An 18,866-nucleotide genomic window follows, 5' to 3' on the forward strand; every position below is an offset into this window, starting at 1 on the left:
GCCGCGCACGGACCGATACCGCCTCAGCGCGATTCCTACCATGGTGAGAGCCATTACCAGTTAGTTCGTCTCGCTAGATTAACCTTAAGTTTGATGTTAAGTCTCTATCTAAACCCATCGTGTATTTTCAGTATAACTATTGCCATATAAATAAACCGTTTATTATTATTGTTATTATTATTATTATTATTATTATTATTATTATTATTATTATTATTATTATTATTACACACACACACACACACACACACACACACACAACGGATGAGTGATCTTGTCGAGCCTCAGAAATCTCGCGCCCACACCACCTCTCTCCAGCCACCTGCATCTCGAGTGTGGATCAGCTTGAAGCCGGCACACCTCATCAGCATGAAATATGGCCAGAACACTTGATGGCGACTTGTTTGACTCATATCTGTGGTGAAAGGTTGATCATTACTGCGAGAAACAACAGGAAGGAACGGTACAACAATATAAAAGCTTTTCGCCGGAGAGAGAGAGAGAGAGAGAGAGAGAGAGAGAGAGAGAGAGAGAGAGAGAGAGAGAGAGAGAGAGAGAGAGAGAGAGGCTAAAGATTGCTGATGTAAAAGAAAAACACAAGATTTAACGGACACACACACACACACACACACACACGTCCTCTGACCTCTGAAGAGTCAAAACGTGTGTGCCGGGGTTCCTCAGAGCAGTCACAGATCAGAATGTTACCCTTCCAACCCTCCTCGATCCTACCAACAACCTTCTTCAGTGATAAGTGGAAGTGCAACAGAATTATAGACAAGTTATAAACAATATCTGAATGAAAAGCAGTAATGGCGAGTGTGTTAGTGAACTCTGATGAAGCTGGGGATCGTGAGTGGAGTGGACGCACAGGGCGGGTGTGAGGCATGAGGGTGATCGCTGCCATCCACTATAGCACGGAGACCGTGCTAGCCTACACCACCCCTGTCATCTCCCCGTGACTCTCGCTGTGACCTGACCTCCGCGTGAGTGAGTCCATCACACTAATCAGTTGCCTCTACCCATACATCCCCGTGGCAGCCACCTCATACCACACTCAGGACACCCAACATCTGATGCCGCGACTTGTGTCTCGCCGCTCGCCCACTGCCGCCCACCGTGCTGCCCAGACTTGATTGTGCCCTCAACTTTCAGTGTTTTTTTTTTCCCGTCACTTCGTGGCATCACTTTGACTTGTAGGACCGAGCCTTGCCTGCGAAGCGCCACACACGACCAAGCTCATATCATTTCTCTAAATTTTCAATGTAAAACACTTTCACTTATCACTGTAAAGTTGTAAACCATCACTCTGTAACCACCAAGAACCTTTTAATGTTAATATGTATATTTTCAGCCACATGGCTGCAACAGAATCCTGAGGATCACACCGTTAGTAGACTTAAGAAAAGAAAAAGTGACCGTCTACCATAGCAGCAATAGAACGGTCAGAACAGAAGCTTAAGATGAAGTTACAGAGAGAAGGATAGAAGTTGTAGGAAGGTAGTTTATAAATCAAAGATTTGTGCCAGACTCTATCAAATGCTTTAGAAATGTCTGAGGCAACAGCGAAAGTTTTACCAAAATCCCTAAAAGATGATGACCCAGACTGAGTAAGGAAAGGCAGACCACCAGTAAAGCGGCCATGACGGAACCCATACTGGAGGGACCGGATGCTCAAAACTCTCAATCAGGTACCTTCAGCTACGATTGTCAAACTTCAGGGCAAGAGAAAGGGAGGAATGTACGCCTCCATGCCAGACGCTATCACCTCCTTTATGCGCTCAGCACACGAAGACTGATTCTGACATGGAAGCAGTAGTCATTCCAAGGAAAATCAGCATAACACCTCCTCAGGTCCCTACAATTAGCAAAGGCAAAACGCCAGAGGCACCTCCGCTTCTGGGGATTCTGAAGAGAAATTAGAACGTTAGAATAAGGTACATATATGAAATTGTGATCAGAGGAGCCCAGTGGAGAAGACGGAGTAACAGCATAAGCAGAAGTATTAGAGAGTGGGAGAAGGTCAAGAATGTTGGGCGTATCTCCGAAATAGTCAGGAATACGAGTAGGATATTGCACTAGTTGCTCTAGATCGTGGAGGATAGCATAGTTAAAGGCTGGTTCACCAGGTTGGTCAGTGAAAGGATAGGAAAGCCAAAGTTGGTGGTGAACATTGAAGTTTTCAGGAATGGAGATCTCCGTGAAAGGGAAGAGAGACAGGATGCGCTTCACTTTGGAAATGAGATGGTCAAATAATTTTTTGTAGTTAGATGAGTTAAATGGTAGCCAAACAGCTTAGATAAATTTAGTTTGAGAATGACTCTGCATTTGTAGTCAGAGTGTAGAAAATTCTAAGGTTTCAAGGACGTGGGCACGAGAGCAAATTTTGCCATTGGGCACATGGATGCAACATCCAGCTTTGGTTTGGAAATGAGAATAGAGAAAGTAGAAGGGATCAGGGAAGTGGTTACTGTCTGTTGCTTCAGACACCTGTATTTCGATGCGGAAAAGAAGATGAGGTTTAATAGAAGGAAGTGGTATTCCATATTTAATTGAACCTTTATCCCAATATAATTTTTCTGGTCTTGGTTGGCCTCCTTTATACGTAAACGAAAAGAAAGAAAAAAAAAAAAGCAAGCAGCAAAAAATCTGGTCACCAGAGCAGGTGATATATGTGCTTGTGTGTGTGTGTGTGTGTGTGTGTGTGTGTGTGTGTGTGTACCTTATCAGTAATCAGAATATGATAGTCCACGCCGCAATACAAAAGTAAGCTTTATTTTTATCACTTCCTCTCTGTCGTCATCATAACTACTTTCATCACTGCTACAACTTCAGTCACCACCATCATGCATGGAGGAGGGAATCCGTATTTGCCATTAATAACAACAAACAAGTTTATAGGAAGGAAAGCAAAACTCAAAGCACAGACCTTTATATGGCCCATCGTGAACCTCCATTCCAATCTGCTTGATCCTGGCCAGGACGTGTGGCGAGTTGAACAGCATGTCTTGCAGGAAGTCGATCTCCGAAAGCTCCACGTCCAGCTTAACATAGTCGATCTCGCGTCCCTCCTCGCCCGCCTGTCGCACCAGGTTCTCGAAGCGGTCCACCTGGGGAGGGTACACAGTACGTATTGCGTATTGTGATTTATTCCTGTTGGAGGGGATTGATAGCTTCGTATTCTAAGCTACAAGGATATAAGACAACACCTTCATGATCCAAAACCACCGTAAGCATAGCCTCAGCTTCAGTGCTGCTCCCACTTTGTGTAATCTAGATGCAAGCAACTTCCAATACCGACTAGACTTTTGTTTTAGGGTCTTAGGCGCATAGACCCACGACTCGTCTGTTATGAAATGTGCGTTGTTGTTAGCGGTATGAAACAAGTTCCTTTGCAGATTTACCACGGATTTTCTTGTACACTCTTGACTAGGGCCATAGGAAAAAATTTGCTGTCACTCGCTTTACGTCAAGATTTATAAAAATTTCAGAAACACTTTATGCACTGTCATTCAGCGCACGATCAGCATTATCACATGTTCTGCTCGTTTAAAGTTTTATAGAACTTGGTTTATTGTCAATGGATTGCATTCCGTCTTTGAAGCATCTGTACCACAATTTTATCAAGGCTTTACTCATTGAATCATCACCGAAAACTTTTTAACAATTTGACTAGTTTTTGCAAACATTAATCACGAAATTGGGACGCTTGCTATGGTCTGGAAAAAGTGCGAGATTCACCAGCCGAATGAATTTTACACATAAAAGGCAGTCAACTGGGAAAAAAATCTTTGTCATTTGTGTATTATGAAAGCAACTAATAAAATATTATTAATATTTTTAGCCATCGTTACCCAGCATACAGAAAGAAATATGGCAAAATGTACATTATCTCCGTTTTGGATGTATCATCATGCTGGGACGAATGCTATTTTTCCTCTTTATATAAGTTTTCTTTAGCCATTTAATTTATAATTAACATACATCTTTATAAATCCTGGCACATATTTAAGAAATAACCATGTCTTGATGCCAGACCAGCAGGACACTGGTGAAGATTGTCTGCATCGTGTCTACCAGCGCCTCCCCTGAGTTGCCGTTTGTTTATTTACATCGTGTCTCCCAGTGTTTTCCCTGAGTTGCCGCTTTCTTCTTAGGATATACGATTCATCCTTTCACAACTTGGCTCTTCTTTCGTGATATGTTCGTGCAATCAACTACAGCACATGTAGCACCCTGTAGAAAACAGTGGAAAATATGTAGTAGAAGACTAGAAATAAATGTGAAGACACTGAGAGCCTAGTTGTGAGTATTTAGCTTATTATAAATGTTCTTTAGAGTGCATCATTTGGTTCCGTGGATACTATTAGCATGAACACTTGATATTCATGTTTTGTAGCATATAGGTACAGTACATCAAGATGTATCATGAGAGGGATTTTTAAAATGTGTTTCTCCAGAGAACTATAGGAGCGTTGACTGGACCCTACATTAAAACAGCCGGCGATCACCGGCAACTCGGCCCATAGCGAACCCCAAAATTGGATGTAGGTAAGCTGCTTTTCTTGGTGTCATTGTTAACGCGTCCATTACAGGGTGCACATCTTTCAAAGGCATCTGTAGGCCTGTGTAGTAGTCCCCTGTAGAGGCTCTTTTTTACGTCCTGCTTCCCTAATCTATTAGGGCTAGAATGGTACTACCTACTAAAGAAGAACTTTGGTTGTGACATTTGGGAACCGTTATCTCGAGTGGATGCCCTTCTTAACCCCAGACCATAGACAGGACTTGTGCTCCTGAGAACCCCCGAGTTCCCAAAGCGCGCGTGGAACTACTGCATCACTGCTGCCCGGTAATACGGTCCTCTGTAAGGGTCTACAAAATTACCTTGATGTCGCACAACCTCTTCTCAAAATATACACATTAGCTGGAAACTTTTTCTGGACACAGTTTTTCTATATCAAGTTATGAGTATGTGTGTAATAACTAAGTGTTACTATTATCATTATTAAACTTTGCCGCGCTTGTCGTTACGTAACGCTGCCCTCACAATGCTTTACAGCCGCCGGCTCACCTTCTTCTCACTCCAGTTGTTCCCCATGCCGATTCTCTTGGTGCCCTGGTAGTGGGCGATGCCCGTGGCGTAGAACTTGATGTTAGGGGAGCGCTGGTGGTCCTCCTTACCCATGGTGGGGTCGAAGGCATACACCTGTTGGGGTGGGGATGGAGAGCCGGGTTGACAGACAAATAGACAGACGGAAAGAAAGAACACGGCATTGTGGTAAATAAATCCAAACCTCGATTGATGTTAGCCAGTCACCTTGCATCCAAACTTATCCATCTCATCCTCGAAGGACCACTCGTTGTTGACACCAAAGGAGAAGATGAGGCACTTTCCTGGCGTGAAGTTGAACCTCTTGTCAAGACATACGAACTTCTTGCCGTCACCAGGTGCAGGCGGCTTGCCCCCGAACTCACGCTGTGGGAGAAGTACTGGCGTGACCTTCTATCCCCCGGACCTTAGAGACAGTATGACAAAAAAAAAAAAAAAAAAAAAAAAGCCTTCCCAAGTGCGATGGTTTTTGGAAGAGTGAAAACTCAGACGTTGCATTTGTTGCTCGAGAGAAAACTCGGCTTTGTGTGCTGGTGTATGGTATTTAAATGGACAAGACTATTTCGAATGGAGAGGCTTGAAGGACTCGGTGGGTGAGATCAAGAAAAGCCACCCCTGTTCTCTGTCCTCTAGACTTTAGTGGCCAATAACCCCAACCAGTTCACTGAGATAAACTGACTTTTTTTTTTTTTTTTATACATTCGTTTAATTTATACATTCGTTAATAATAACCATTTGCATGTCAGCACATCCTTGAATACCGGCACGCACAAGACTGGAAGAGGAGTGAAAGCACAGCCTTTCAGGGACACAGAGAGGAGCTAGGGAACCACACTGACCATATCGGCGCAGGTGGTCTCTCTGTGGTGCAGGTACGCGCGGTACTGCTCGATGGTCTCCAGTCCAGGAATCTGACACCGTGAGACTCTTTCCCCGGCCTCTGTGTTTGCCACTGGCGACAAGTTCCTTTTCTGTGAAGCGTCTGAAACCAACAGGAGGAAATTAATAAAACAAGGTGCAGGCAGAAGTCAAGTAACCTGCCACACTCCGACTGTACTTTGCGTTTTTTCTTGACTGTTAAGTGTTGTGGTATCTTTTCTTGAGAAGGTTTAAACTGAGAGAAGAAAAAAAGGGAAAGGGGCGAAAAATGAAGCACAGAAGGATATAGCTTGTGGTAGTACATCCACCATGGTCTGCTGGTTCATTGACCTTTGCTTATGTTTACAATCGTGTAGATGTATTGGTGTTTTGCAAAACTTTCAGCAGATCGAAGGATTTAGAAGTTGAGGGAATAACGTTAAACACAGTGGTAGGGAGTGCAGTATGTTACTTGAGTAGAGTTGACTTTGATTCTACCATTATAATCACTTCTTAATGAGTAAAGGTCATTTCCTTTGTAAGTGGAGTTCTTACATTTGGGCGTTTCTCAAATAGTATGTGCGTTTCTCAAATAATATGTGCTGTTTATTACCTTATTATATATGTCATATTTGTCAGCCTGTTTACTTATTTATTTTTATTCATTTGTACTGTGAGAATAAATAGAACTGTTCTGTTATTTGTTACCTCTATCGACTACGATGACGGAGAACGAGTTTTGCCTGGAAAAAAAAATTATTATTATTATTATTATTATTATTATTATTATTATTATTATTATTATTATTATTATTATTATTTGTATGGTTTGTATGGTACATGAATAACTGTTAGGTGTCACCGAAACTATCGAGAAATTAAAGACAAAACATATTTTACTCACGTCATATTGATTACGATTTTGATCTGTCAGTGTCTAGGACAGAGAAAAAAAAAAAGATCGTAGAAAAGTTTATGGGAGCACAAAAAAAAAAAAAAACAGAAAAAAGGAAAATAAGGAGAGAGAGAGAGAGAGAGAGAGAGAGAGAGAGAGAGAGAGAGAGAGAGAGAGAGAGAGAGAGAGAGAGAGAGAGAGAGAGAGAGAGAGAATTAAATGAAGCAAGAAATGTGTGCATGCTTGATATGTACTTACAAGACATAGATGATTAAAACGAAGACGGCCATCAGATAGCCAATCGCAGGCCAGGATATCCCCTTCACTATAACAGCCATAATCTCAAATCTGCCAAGGACAGAAAAGAAAACGGGCTCCTAAGTTGCGGTGGTTGCGGTGTGTGGCAGTCCGTGACGGCTGGATCGTTTAGGACCGTATTCTGAAGCACCTCTTTCCGTACCTCGACTTCTTTCTAAGGCTCTAGTTGAAGGGTCGTTTTGGTGGTTCTAGTGACAGATTGATAGGATTTCTATATTACTGATTGGAGAAACTCTTGAGAACTCTGTTAATCATCTCTATGGTCTCTGAAAATAATCGTGGTCAGACAGCAAATCGTTTCTGAATATGGGTCTAAGGCAGATGGAATGACCTAAACCCATACTGATATACACTACGGGTGACTATCGGTTAACACGAGTTTCAGTTTTACACGGCTTAAAACAAAATAAATTGAACTGAATTTACACGATTTTTTCACGTTGGCACGATCCAGCGCTGTACGAAAATATATATAAAAATATGAATTATTTTTTTTCCAGTTTCTTCCTTGTCTTTTATTTATTTATTCATCTTGTATCTCTAGTGTTTTAGCTTTTTCATCTAAAGTTATACAATAATAAACTGTAGGAATTAGTATTATTCACGATATAGATACATTTTAGGACAAAATAGTGCAATTCAACAGTTCAAATCCCTTAACCTACATTTTCCTCTTAGTTTTTATGGTGTTTTATAAGATTCCTGTTTACACGATGCTTGCAAGTCACTCACAGTAATGATCAACCAGTGTCAGCACTCAGCAGTGTGGTGACACTGGTTGGTGATGTAAAAAAAATGTAAGGGTCTTATCGCTGCAGCCACGCCACTGTTAGGGGAGCAGTGATATGTGTCGGTAATGCTGGGAAGGTGCGCATACAAAGCTCGGTAATGTTTTGAAGGGTGTACACACACACACACACACACACACACACACACACACACACGCACACACACACACTGATGTCAACTTTGTAAACACTGACAGAGCGGATCGAGACATGAAAGCCTTATTTATATCCACATTGCTTTGCTATTCCATTGTTTCTCACTCACATCACACTTACTGGACAAGTTTCAGTTTTTTCCCATCGCCACTTGCAGCTTTTTTTTTCAGGAGCTTCTTTTGTACTACAGTCTTCTAAAGTCCCATACAAGGCACACACAGGGCAAATTTCTCCCATCATGCTGCTCGTTTTTGCTGCCGGCTGGGAAAACTGAGCAGCAAATGAAGTCATGCAACTATACAAAAAATGTACGCAATATTTTTGTGAAAACACTCGAATATGAACTTTCTGGAAAATTGCTCCTTATTGGTCCTCTCCCCTGCGCTAATTACTGGAGTACACCTGTTGCATCTGATTGATGTGTAGGTATGTATCTATCCTAACCTAGCCTTACATAACTTAATCTAACCTAATCTAAACTAACTATCGACTTGCCTTCAACTTTTTCTTTCAGCGTACCAAACTTAAACTCACCTAACTTAACCTCACTTAACCTAATATATTACATTAGAAAAAAAAAAAAAAAAACTTGAAAGCGAATCGATGGCCGGTCATTTCGTGGCTTTAGCAACAATGCTCGTACATATCATTGTGGTGTTGCCAAGTGACACGTCTGGATTATCTTCGTGACATGCGTATCGCCCTCCTCTGTGGACGCTTGTGGTCTTCAGCACATGATAAGAGAATAAGAACATATGAAAATAAAGGAAGCTGCAAGAAGCCATCAGGACGTGGCACTCCCTGCATGAGAGATTACTATCTATCTCTACCTATCATCCTTATTCATAAATTTGTCTAATCCTCTTTTAAAGCTCCTTAATGACTCGGTATTAACAACCTAATACTGAGTATTCCATTCATCTACCACTCTGTTTGAGAACCAGTTCCTTCCTATCATTTTCTATTTTTTATATACCTTTATCAAACTTGAACCAATTATTTTTTGTCCTATCCTAGTTATTGACATTGAGGATTTTCTTGTCACCCTTGTTATATGCCCTATACCACTTAAACTCCTTATCAGATCCCCTCTCTCTTTAAGGAAGTTACGCTAAAGTAGTAATATCCCAAATTTAGTCTTGTGATTTTCATAATTATAAGTCAGAACATGAATTAATGCAAGGACCTTGTCTTCCTCAAGGACAAGTCAAGGACTAGTGATACAATAGCTGGAGGTCGCTGTCTGATACTGTCACTTGGTTGGAAGCATTTTGTAGAACATGTGTAGACGTAAGGAGTTGCCTCGTGTAGGTCAACTTTGTAATTCATATTTTCTTATTTATTTATTTATTTATTTATTTATTTATTTATCTATTTATATTTTTTTTTGTGTGTGTGTGATTTTAAATGAGTAACTATGTGTGCTGGCCGATTCTTCTCCGGCCACAGCCCTCCCCTCCTACCCCCCCAAAAAAAAAAATAAATAAATAAATAAAATAGATAAATAAATAAATAAATTCAAGTATTTTGTTTCTCCCGTGAAATTCGCAAGAGAAAACTCTTGCACCACCACCACTACTACGACTCCCATCATCACCTTGGAATAAACCCCGTATTCTGAACCGCTATTGCTCTTTCATAACGACTATTTTTAAAGGCCAGAGAGATGATTAGCAGGGTTTTCAAGATTGTTCCTCTTGTTAGTAATGTTAACATCTTGTTAATCTGTCACTAGAACCATAAAAACACTCTTAAAATCCAGGTAGCTTCATTTAGAACCTTTTGAAATTAATAAAAATGAAGCGCTGAAGTGTCTCAAAATCCAGGAACTACTCGGAGTCCACAGGCAATAAAGTGCCAGTTCCAAAACCAACCACATCTCATCAAGTGGATTGAAACTTGAAATGAAGGTAAAAAAAAAAAAAAAATGAGTTCACAAGCAGACCGGCAGATGACTGAAATATTACTCATCTTGATAGTAGCGAGTCATTAACAGAATATTAGAAAAATTTGTGGATGAGGGTGATAGTGGAAATAGATAAGCCTGATAGCCTCTTGCAGCTTACATTGCTTCCTTAAGTTTCTGTGCGCATATGTATACGTCGCTATGTAATGAATATTTTATTGAGAAACTGCTAATTAAATCTACTGGCTTCTTGTTACCTCCCATGTTCAAAATACAGATGGTAAAGTGGAGTGCTGGTCCATTATATATATATTCCATACTGAGGTGAAGTCGAATGGAAGTATGACAGGTACTGAAGTGTTACCTTTGGGTGGTACCTGTGGGCGATGTGAGCCAAGGGGATGTGGAGAGGAGAGGGACCAGCCAGGCGAGAGACAAATGCTATACTGTTCAGGTGTAAGATACTGGTTAGGTATGGCGCTGTGTTCCAACGAGCTATTATGTTAAACACTTGTGTCACTGTGTACCATAAAGAGAATGAAGCGATCTGCCGCGCTGTAACAGCAATAACAAGAAGAGCAAGAGCATGGTCAGTTATTCGTTCATATTGATTCCTGTTTGTTACTTAACTGTTTTTAAGATAAACTACAATGTATTTTGTACCTTAATGGTCATTTTCGCTTTCTGTAACCCAGATTGTTGCCTTCAGCTCTGACTTAGCAGTACACACACACACACACACACACACACACACACACACACAACTTGCTCCATCACCAGTATCCACACACACACCTCTTGGTCACCAGTACCCACCCACACATTTCGCGTCTAGCTGGTGGGATGTGCCTGGAGATACAAGAAATAAAAACCCTGAAGTTGATCTGTTTATCAGTGGTCAATGGCGGTGTTGGTTGTGATGATGATGATGATGATGATGATGATGATGATGACGATGATGATGATAATGAAGACAGTGATAACAGTAACTTTAAGAAAGTAATGGTAATAGTGATAATGATTATAGCTGTAATAATGAACCCATAGGCAATAAAGTATCAGATCCAAAACCACTTAGATCTCATCAAACGGATTAAAACTTGAAATTCATGATACTGTTACTACTATTGCTACTGCTACTACTACTACTATCTACTACTATTGCTAGTACTACTACTACTACACTATTACTACTACTACTACTACTACTACTACTACTACTACTACTACTACTACTACTACTACTACTACTACTATCTACTACTACTACTACTAGTGCTACTACTACTACTACTACTACTACTACTACTACTACTACTACTACCACCACTACTACTAATTACTACTACTACCACTACTACTACTACAACTACTACTACTACACTACTACTACTGCTACTACTACTACTACTACACTACTACTACTACTACTACTACTACTACTACTACTACTACTACTACTACTATTACTACTACTACTACTATAGTGCTACTGCTATTACTACTATTACGGACTACTATTAACAACAATAACAACAACAACAACAACAATGATAATAATAATGATAATGATAATAATAATAATAATAATAATAATAATAATAATAATAATAATAATAATAACAGTAGTAACAATAACAAAAATCACATTCCGGTAGGTGGCGCCCGGGCACTGAAGAACAACCAACGAAAACCAGGGAAGCTGCAAGATTCCAGAAGGCCTCACGTGGCAATCCCTGTCTGGCAGAGGGAATCTACGGCTACAGGTGAGTAATGACAGGGCCACCACGCCACCCTGTGTACGTGGAAGGTGAGGCGTCGTCAGGTGTTCCGGAAGTGGGGTGGGGGACGAAATTGGCGCTAGTCTGAACAGCACATTCCACTTTTTTAGCTTTACTGTATGTTCCATAGTTCTGATAGACAGGTGAACATTAATGCCAACATCTGTGCTCCTGGGCTAGGCAACAGATGTGATGAAACAGAGGAGGTGGAAATTTCAGTTACTCCGTTATTTTGTTTTTGTATTCTTACTTGAACAGTGTGTGTGTGTGTGTGTGTGTGTGTGTGTGTGTGTGTGTGTGTGTGTGTGTGAGAGTGAACTCCGCGAGTAACGGTGACAATGACAAAAATAGTCACCCACATTTTCCTATGAAACCCATTATCAGGGATTAGCATTATTAAGAGATATTATGAAAAAGTTTCACTCTAACAAGAATGTGGAAACTGCTCGAGTAAATTGGAAACCGCCGCGGTCAGGTGTGATCAATGTAATGGATTATTTCATTTTAAATGCACAAGAATGCCGACTCATATGGTAATCAAGTACTTCACCACTAGAATATCCTACACTTGGGAGGAATGTATGAGGAGGAAAACAAATGGGTATGAGGATATATTGAATTTTAGTCAGTGAAATAAGAGCTGGTTCTAACTTAACTAGTGATGACGTCACTGAAACAACAGAACCAGCAATTTGTCTCATTCGGATTGATCAACAGGCTGGCGAAAAATGTTGATGAACTGCGAATGGAATTGATTAGTCTTACTCGGAAAATGAACAATGAGAACGAAGATGGAAAACCAAAACTGTACTCCCAAGCTTTACGGTCAACAAACGATATGAAACAGAGCACACAATAAGCCAGCTACATAAAAGATACTGAAAACAAACAACAACATTGCTGAAATACTTTCGGCTCTAAAAAAAAAACCGTGTCCACCGTCTCCATGAGGAGATCACCAAACTAGTGCTCCCGAGCAGTGAAGTGAAGCAACGATCAGTCGATGAGATAGAAAACTCGGAGACACTGAACAAATTCTACAAAGTGTTATGTGCAAAAAAAAATAAAACCCAAGATTACTGTCACTATCATTCCAAAATCCATTGATGAGTGATATAATAGAATCAGTGACTGATAAAACCCAGAAATTACAGCACGTATTGAGAATCCAGAGGATCTGAAGCTGTTGTTCACAAAAACCTGTTGTGAATACTGCTCAGGAGAACATCACACGAAAGACTGTACCAATAAAAACACATTCAAGTTCTGCCATTGCATAGAAAACTCTAGACAAGAGACACAATACTCTGCCTTTGACACTAGTTACTCTCCGTAGAACGATGTATGAGCCAGAAAATGCTTCTTCGCTTATAAAAAAACGGGAATCGACCGGAAGCCCAAACCATCATAACAAAGAAGCAGAAGATGTGCCTAGATACCAGACACGCACATAAGTACATCAGAACACAGAAACTATTTTAGTACGATAATGTGCTGCAATATCGAAGGTCTCCTGCCTCGAAAGGAAACGTATAAAATGAAGATGTTAGATGAATTTCCTGAATGAATAAAAGTTACTTGAATTTTTTTTTTTTTTTTTTTATAGGTGGAGCATCAGTCAAGGGCAACAAAAATCCAATAAAAAAAAAAAAAAAGGCCCACTGAGATGCTGGTCCTCGAATGGGGGTAGTCAACAATTGAAGAATAAGTGTCTTGAAACCTCACTCTTGAAGAAATTCAAGTTATAGGAAGATGAAAATACAGTAGCAGGTAGGGAGTTCCAGAGTTTACCAGAGAAAGGGATGAATGATTGAGAATACTGGTTAATTCTTGCATTAGAGAGGTGAACATAACAGGGGTGAGAGAAAGATGAAAAAGTCTTGTGTAGAGAGGCCGCGGGAAGAGGGGAGGCATGCAGTTAGCAAGATCAGAAGAGCAGTTAGCATGAAAACAGCAGTAGAAGATAGCAAGAGATGCAACCTTGTGAGGATGAGAAAGAGGTTGAAGACAGTCAGTTAGAGAGGATATTGATGAGACGAAAAGCATTTGATTCCACCCGGTCTAGAAGAGTAGTATGAGTAGACATGTGAAGCCAACTCCATTCATGGACGGATAAGGCCCCTGTACAGAGTTGGCAGCTAGAAGGGTGAGAAAAACTGGCTTAACTTCGTAGAAGCTGTTTTAGCTAGAGATGAGATGTGAAGTTTCCAGTTTAGGTTATAGGTAAAGGACAGACCGAGGATGTTCAATGTAGAAGAGGGGGACAGTTGAGTGTCATCGAAGAAGAGGGAATAGTTGTCTGGAAGGTTGTGTCGAGTTGATAGATGGAGAAATTGAGTGTTTGATGCATTGAACACTAACAAGTTTGCTCTGCCCCAATCAGAAATTTTAGAGAGATCAGAAGTCAGGCGTTTTGTTGGTTCCCTGCGTGAACTATTTACTTCCTGAAGGGTTGGACGTCTACAAAAAGACATGGAAAAGTGCCGGGTGGTATCATCAACGTAGGAGTGGATAGGACAAGAAGTTTGGTTTAGAAGATCATTGATAAATAATAGGAAGAGGGTGGGTGACAAGATAGAACCCTGAGGAACACCACTGTTAATAGATTTAGGAGAAGAACAGTGACCGTCTATCACAGCAGCAATAGATCAATCAGAAAAGAAACTTGAGATGAAGTTAGAGAGCAGGATAGAAGCTGTAGGAGGGTAGTTTGGAAATCAAATCTTTGTGGCAGACTCTATCAAAAGTTTTTCATATGTCTAAGGCAACAGCAAAAGTTTCACCAAAATATCTAATAGAGGATGACCGATAGTCAGTAAGAAAAACCAGAAGATCACCAGTAGAGCGGCCTTGATAGAACCTATACTGGCGATCAGATAGAAGGTTGTGAAATGATAGATGTTTAAGACTCTTCCTGTTGGGGATAGATTCAAAAACTTTAGATAGGTAGGAAATTAAAGCAATAGAACGGTAGTTTGAGGGATTAGAACGGTCACCCTTTTTAGGAACAGGCTGAATGTAGGCAAACTTCCAGGAAGAAGGAAAGGTAGATGTTGACAGACAGAGCTGAAAGAGTTTGACTAGGCAAGGTGCAAGCACGGAGGCACAGTTTCGGAAAACAATAAGAGGGACTTCATTAGGTCCATAAAGCCTTCCGAGGGTTTAGGCCAGCAAGGGCATGGGAAACATCACTGTGAAGAATTTTAATAGGTAGCATGAAGTAGTCAGAGGGTGGAAAAGAGGGAGGAACAAGCCCTGAATTGGTATAATGGAGTCACATCTGAGATCAGAAATCCACGACACTGAAATAAATATTGATGAATACCGTCTTTTCTGTGGAGTTCGCACTGAGGGCAGGAAGAAGGGAGGAGTAGTAACATATGTCAAGGCACATTTAACAAAGAGCAGTCGGGTTTTAGCCAAAGGATCCATTGGCAAAGTAGAATATGTCATATTATATGTGACAAAGTTGGAAACAATGTTTATTTCTGCATATCAACCACTGGGGTGCTCAGCATTGAATTTTCTTATTTTTTTTAGATATGGTGAATTCTGAATTTCGAAAAATTGGCACACCAGAACCCACCATTATTATGAATGGAGACTCCGATTTGCCTCTTACTGAATGGTGCTCACTCTCAGTATATGCTGGTTTGGTAGCCGATAGAGCTCAGTCTAAGGCTTTACTGCAAGTAATGAAAGAATGCAACCTACAACAGATAGTAACGACAGTATCTCGAGCATCCAACACACTCGACTGATTTTAACTAACAACCAAGAATTGATTATAGGATGTAGAACAGAAAAAATCAACCCTTCAGATCAACGACTGGTAATCACACTCTACATACAAAACAGGGAGAATCATACAATATAAGACTGACCAATTCATACTCTAATTTAAACTTCTTCCATGAAAACACAGATTGGGTACCCACCAAAAATGAAGTACACAATATTCAGTGGACCGAAAGAAATGGAAAACATGAATAGGGAACAAATGTTTAAACAGATATATTCAAGGCTTTTAGAGATTTGCCAAAGACATGCTCCAAAAAGGAATCAAAGAAGACGACAAAACAGTAGCATCCCACGTGATCGCAAAATTTTTACGAGGAAAACGACAGAAATGGCTAAGCGGATGTCCACAAATTCACCAGCAAACAACGAACTGCGCCAAAAAATAGGTGATACTGAAAAAAAAAAAAAGTAGAATCACATGAACATGAATTATGACTGGAAAAGCAAAAAGTTGTGTCAGTCATCAATCAGAACCCCAGATATCTTTTTCGTTATGAAAGATCAAAAGCCAAATGACTGAGCAAAGTGGAACCTTTAGACGTCAACGGTGAGTTATTTACCCAACCAAAATAAATAGCTGACGCCCTAAATGACCTATATAAATCATTGTTTACTTGAAGGGAACATAACAGGAAATCAAGTGTGTCAGAAGATAGGAATAATGATGACACATTAATAGAAGACTGATTTCAATCAATCAGACATCGAGCAAGCCATATCAGAAATCAACATGAATGCTGCAGTGGAGCCTGACGTCATATCTGGTCTACTACTGAATAGGTGTGTAATTTTTCTCTCTCTGTTATTACTGCTGCTTTGACGTAATTCTTTGGGCACAGGAAAAAAAATACCCATTATACTTAAATATGGAATAAAAATCACCAATATACAAAAAAGGCAACCGAACATCTGAAAAATTGCAGATCAGTGGACTTAACGTCACATATTAAAATACTGCTTCTCGTAAACAGCTTCGTCCATGGCCTCACATTTTGAATGAGGTCGTCAAAGCTGTTACGGCCACAAACCCTGTCCCTCTTACAGCTGCTACTCATTTGGGTGAGCTTTCCCTCTCTCTGTAGTCTAGTGCAGAACCTCCTATAACAAAAGACACGAGTCCACGTAACTCGTTGTGGCCACACACTGCAAATGCCTCTAGATCGCCACCCTGTCTTACCCACAGGGAGAAAAAACAAAACAAAACGCAAAACTTACCACACTTGCTGAGAAAGGACTTGCAAGTACACGTTCTAGGGAAAGACACTCACAGGTATCAGACGACTAGGCACAGCCTTTAATATCTTATGAGCAAACCACCCACAACAGTGTCCACCCACTGCTCAGTAAGATATTATGGCAGCCTACTTCGAGTTCAGCCAGTCTTCGATTTCTCAGAAGAAAGACACATTTCAAACAAGAAAGACGCTGCAATATGAGAAAAAGGACAATACACAGAGACTAGATCAAGATCACAAGCAACGCTCACAAGAGGGGCCGCAAAGTCACCGAGACCAGTCCAAACTAAGCCACAAAAATGGACCGATGCACTATTTAGAATTGTGAGGTATATAGCTGATAATCCCCCTGGATACTGCCTTAATTATGCCCCCAAATACAACCTCACACTGCTTGCTTTTTAGTACATGCTCCTCTTACAAGTATCGGGCCACCATTGACTCTTGGATGCCATGCCGGATAAAAAGACGCACCTGCTTCCTTGGTCACGTGACAGGAAAGGGGAGGGAAATGGATGGGGAACGGGGAGCCGGGAGGCTCTACATAACACGCCCCTCTCCAAAAAAAAAAAAAAAAAAAAAAAAAAAATGAAAGTTATAATGACTGACAAAATTTTTTACCTGCACACATAACAAATCAAATCACCGCCATAGAGAAATATACAGTGATTACATGATTTACTTCTCAACATTATTCAGCATCAACAGGGCAACGTACATTTCAGGACATACATTTGACTATTCAAGTCGCTTCCATCGCTGCACTATGTCCATTATCACCTCGTTTAATTCAGACTCCTGAACTTCGTCATCTAACAAGACAGTATTCTTAACAAGAAGTTCATTCAGCATATCAATAAGTGAGGTAATTTTGTCCTTAAGTCTCATCAACCTCCTCACAGGTCCGTTTTCTGCTGCACACGCCTGACGTCCTCCGTCATCCTCCTCTAAATTTTTATTTATTTATTTATTTTTTTTTTTCTGTAGCTTCCTGCTTTCTTCCTCTAGTTTGGTGACGTGACCCACCAGATAGTTAATAATCTCGTTTCCCTTCTCACCCCCTGTTCACGTCCCTCTGTTGTGACTGAGGTAGAACCGAACGAATACTGCAAAATGGGTCCAGCTGTTGACAGTGATGCCGCTGCCTCAGCCGCTGGTCCTGCCTCACTACACTTGATGGACCTGTGGGCAATCCAAGATTTATTCATAGCTTGCGTCTCACCACTCATCCATCTTGTGAAGCCGAGTCGTGGGATTCGGTACAGAGGGTGAAGCAGGTTCCGTTGCCGCCAGTGGTGGTTCATCTTGTTCACTCAGTGCAGGGAACTATGCATTTCTTTCAGCAGGCACGCACTGTCTCTGTGGTTCATTTACCTTTTCTCGCACTTCAGGAAATAAAGAGGGTCTTTTTTCATACTTTGCTGAACCTGCATTATAAACCTGACCACAGTCACAGCTCATTAGTGGAACTCTCACCCCCTCCTTAATCTTATCAGCATATTTTTTACTTTTTCCTTACTGAAATGCCAAGCATTGTCATAATGACAACGCCAAGCTTTGTGACCATAATGGCAACAATTAACCCTTAAAGCGCGGGGCCGTATACATAAATTTTTTTTAGGCTTAAAGTGCTTTTAGTGACCAGTTAATGATGCTCAGCTCATCGAGAGAGTTCTGCCTGTCCTTGGTGACATTCTATATGTGATAGAACTTGTGAGGAATGCACTAAGGAGTCGTACTGTAGGGAGTAAGATTAGATAAAGGACATAACTTTGGTACAACGCAGCCATCAGTCAAAACCCTTCAGGCTCACGCACAACACTGCATCTCTCTCTCTCTCTCTCTCTCTCTCTCTCTCTCTCTCTCTCTCTCTCTCTCTCTCTCTCTCTTATGGATATTATGAGACAAATTACGAGAATCCGCACTGACAAACATATAAGAATTATTGCATCCAGAGATAGGAGACAGAATTATCATGGAACAAAATAACAATAAAAAAAAAAAAAAAAGAGGGAGAA

At 40.7% G+C, this 18,866-nt stretch overlaps 1 protein-coding gene and 1 long non-coding RNA gene across 2 annotated transcripts in view; one reads left to right on the forward strand and one right to left on the reverse strand.

Annotated features, from left to right (window-relative positions):
• LOC135099849 (uncharacterized) overlaps positions 1-18,866 on the forward strand; it is an 85,879-nt gene that overhangs the window by 57,108 nt on the left and 9,905 nt on the right. Inside the window, exon 2 of the long non-coding RNA XR_010268401.1 lies at positions 11,690-11,797. This is a non-coding gene — a long non-coding RNA (uncharacterized LOC135099849). The remainder of the gene's footprint in view (positions 1-11,689; positions 11,798-18,866) is intronic.
• On the reverse strand, positions 1,975-7,686 carry LOC135099845 (uncharacterized). The gene is made up of 6 exons (XM_064002448.1): positions 7,122-7,686; positions 6,677-6,711; positions 5,950-6,092; positions 5,318-5,476; positions 5,072-5,206; positions 1,975-3,110 (listed from the first exon to the last, which is right to left on the reverse strand). The coding sequence occupies exons 1-6, from the start codon at positions 7,199-7,201 to the stop codon at positions 2,877-2,879; spliced, it is 786 nt and encodes a 261-aa protein (XP_063858518.1). The 5' UTR covers positions 7,202-7,686; the 3' UTR covers positions 1,975-2,876.

This window comes from Scylla paramamosain, chromosome 4 (genome assembly GCF_035594125.1).
Source record: "Scylla paramamosain isolate STU-SP2022 chromosome 4, ASM3559412v1, whole genome shotgun sequence".
NCBI lineage: Eukaryota > Metazoa > Arthropoda > Malacostraca > Decapoda > Portunidae > Scylla > Scylla paramamosain.

Excerpts from the sequence above, each read along its gene's own strand:
- LOC135099845 (XM_064002448.1), bottom strand. The coding sequence starts at position 7,201 with ATGGCTGTTATAGTGAAGGGGATATCCTGGCCTGCGATTGGCTATCTG. Across the intron at positions 6,093-6,676 it reads CGTCATCGTAGTCGATAGAG|ACGCTTCACAGAAAAGGAAC; the intron begins GTAACAAATAAC and ends TGTTGGTTTCAG. Across the intron at positions 3,111-5,071 it reads ACAACTGGAGTGAGAAGAAG|GTGGACCGCTTCGAGAACCT; the intron begins GTGAGCCGGCGG and ends TACCCTCCCCAG.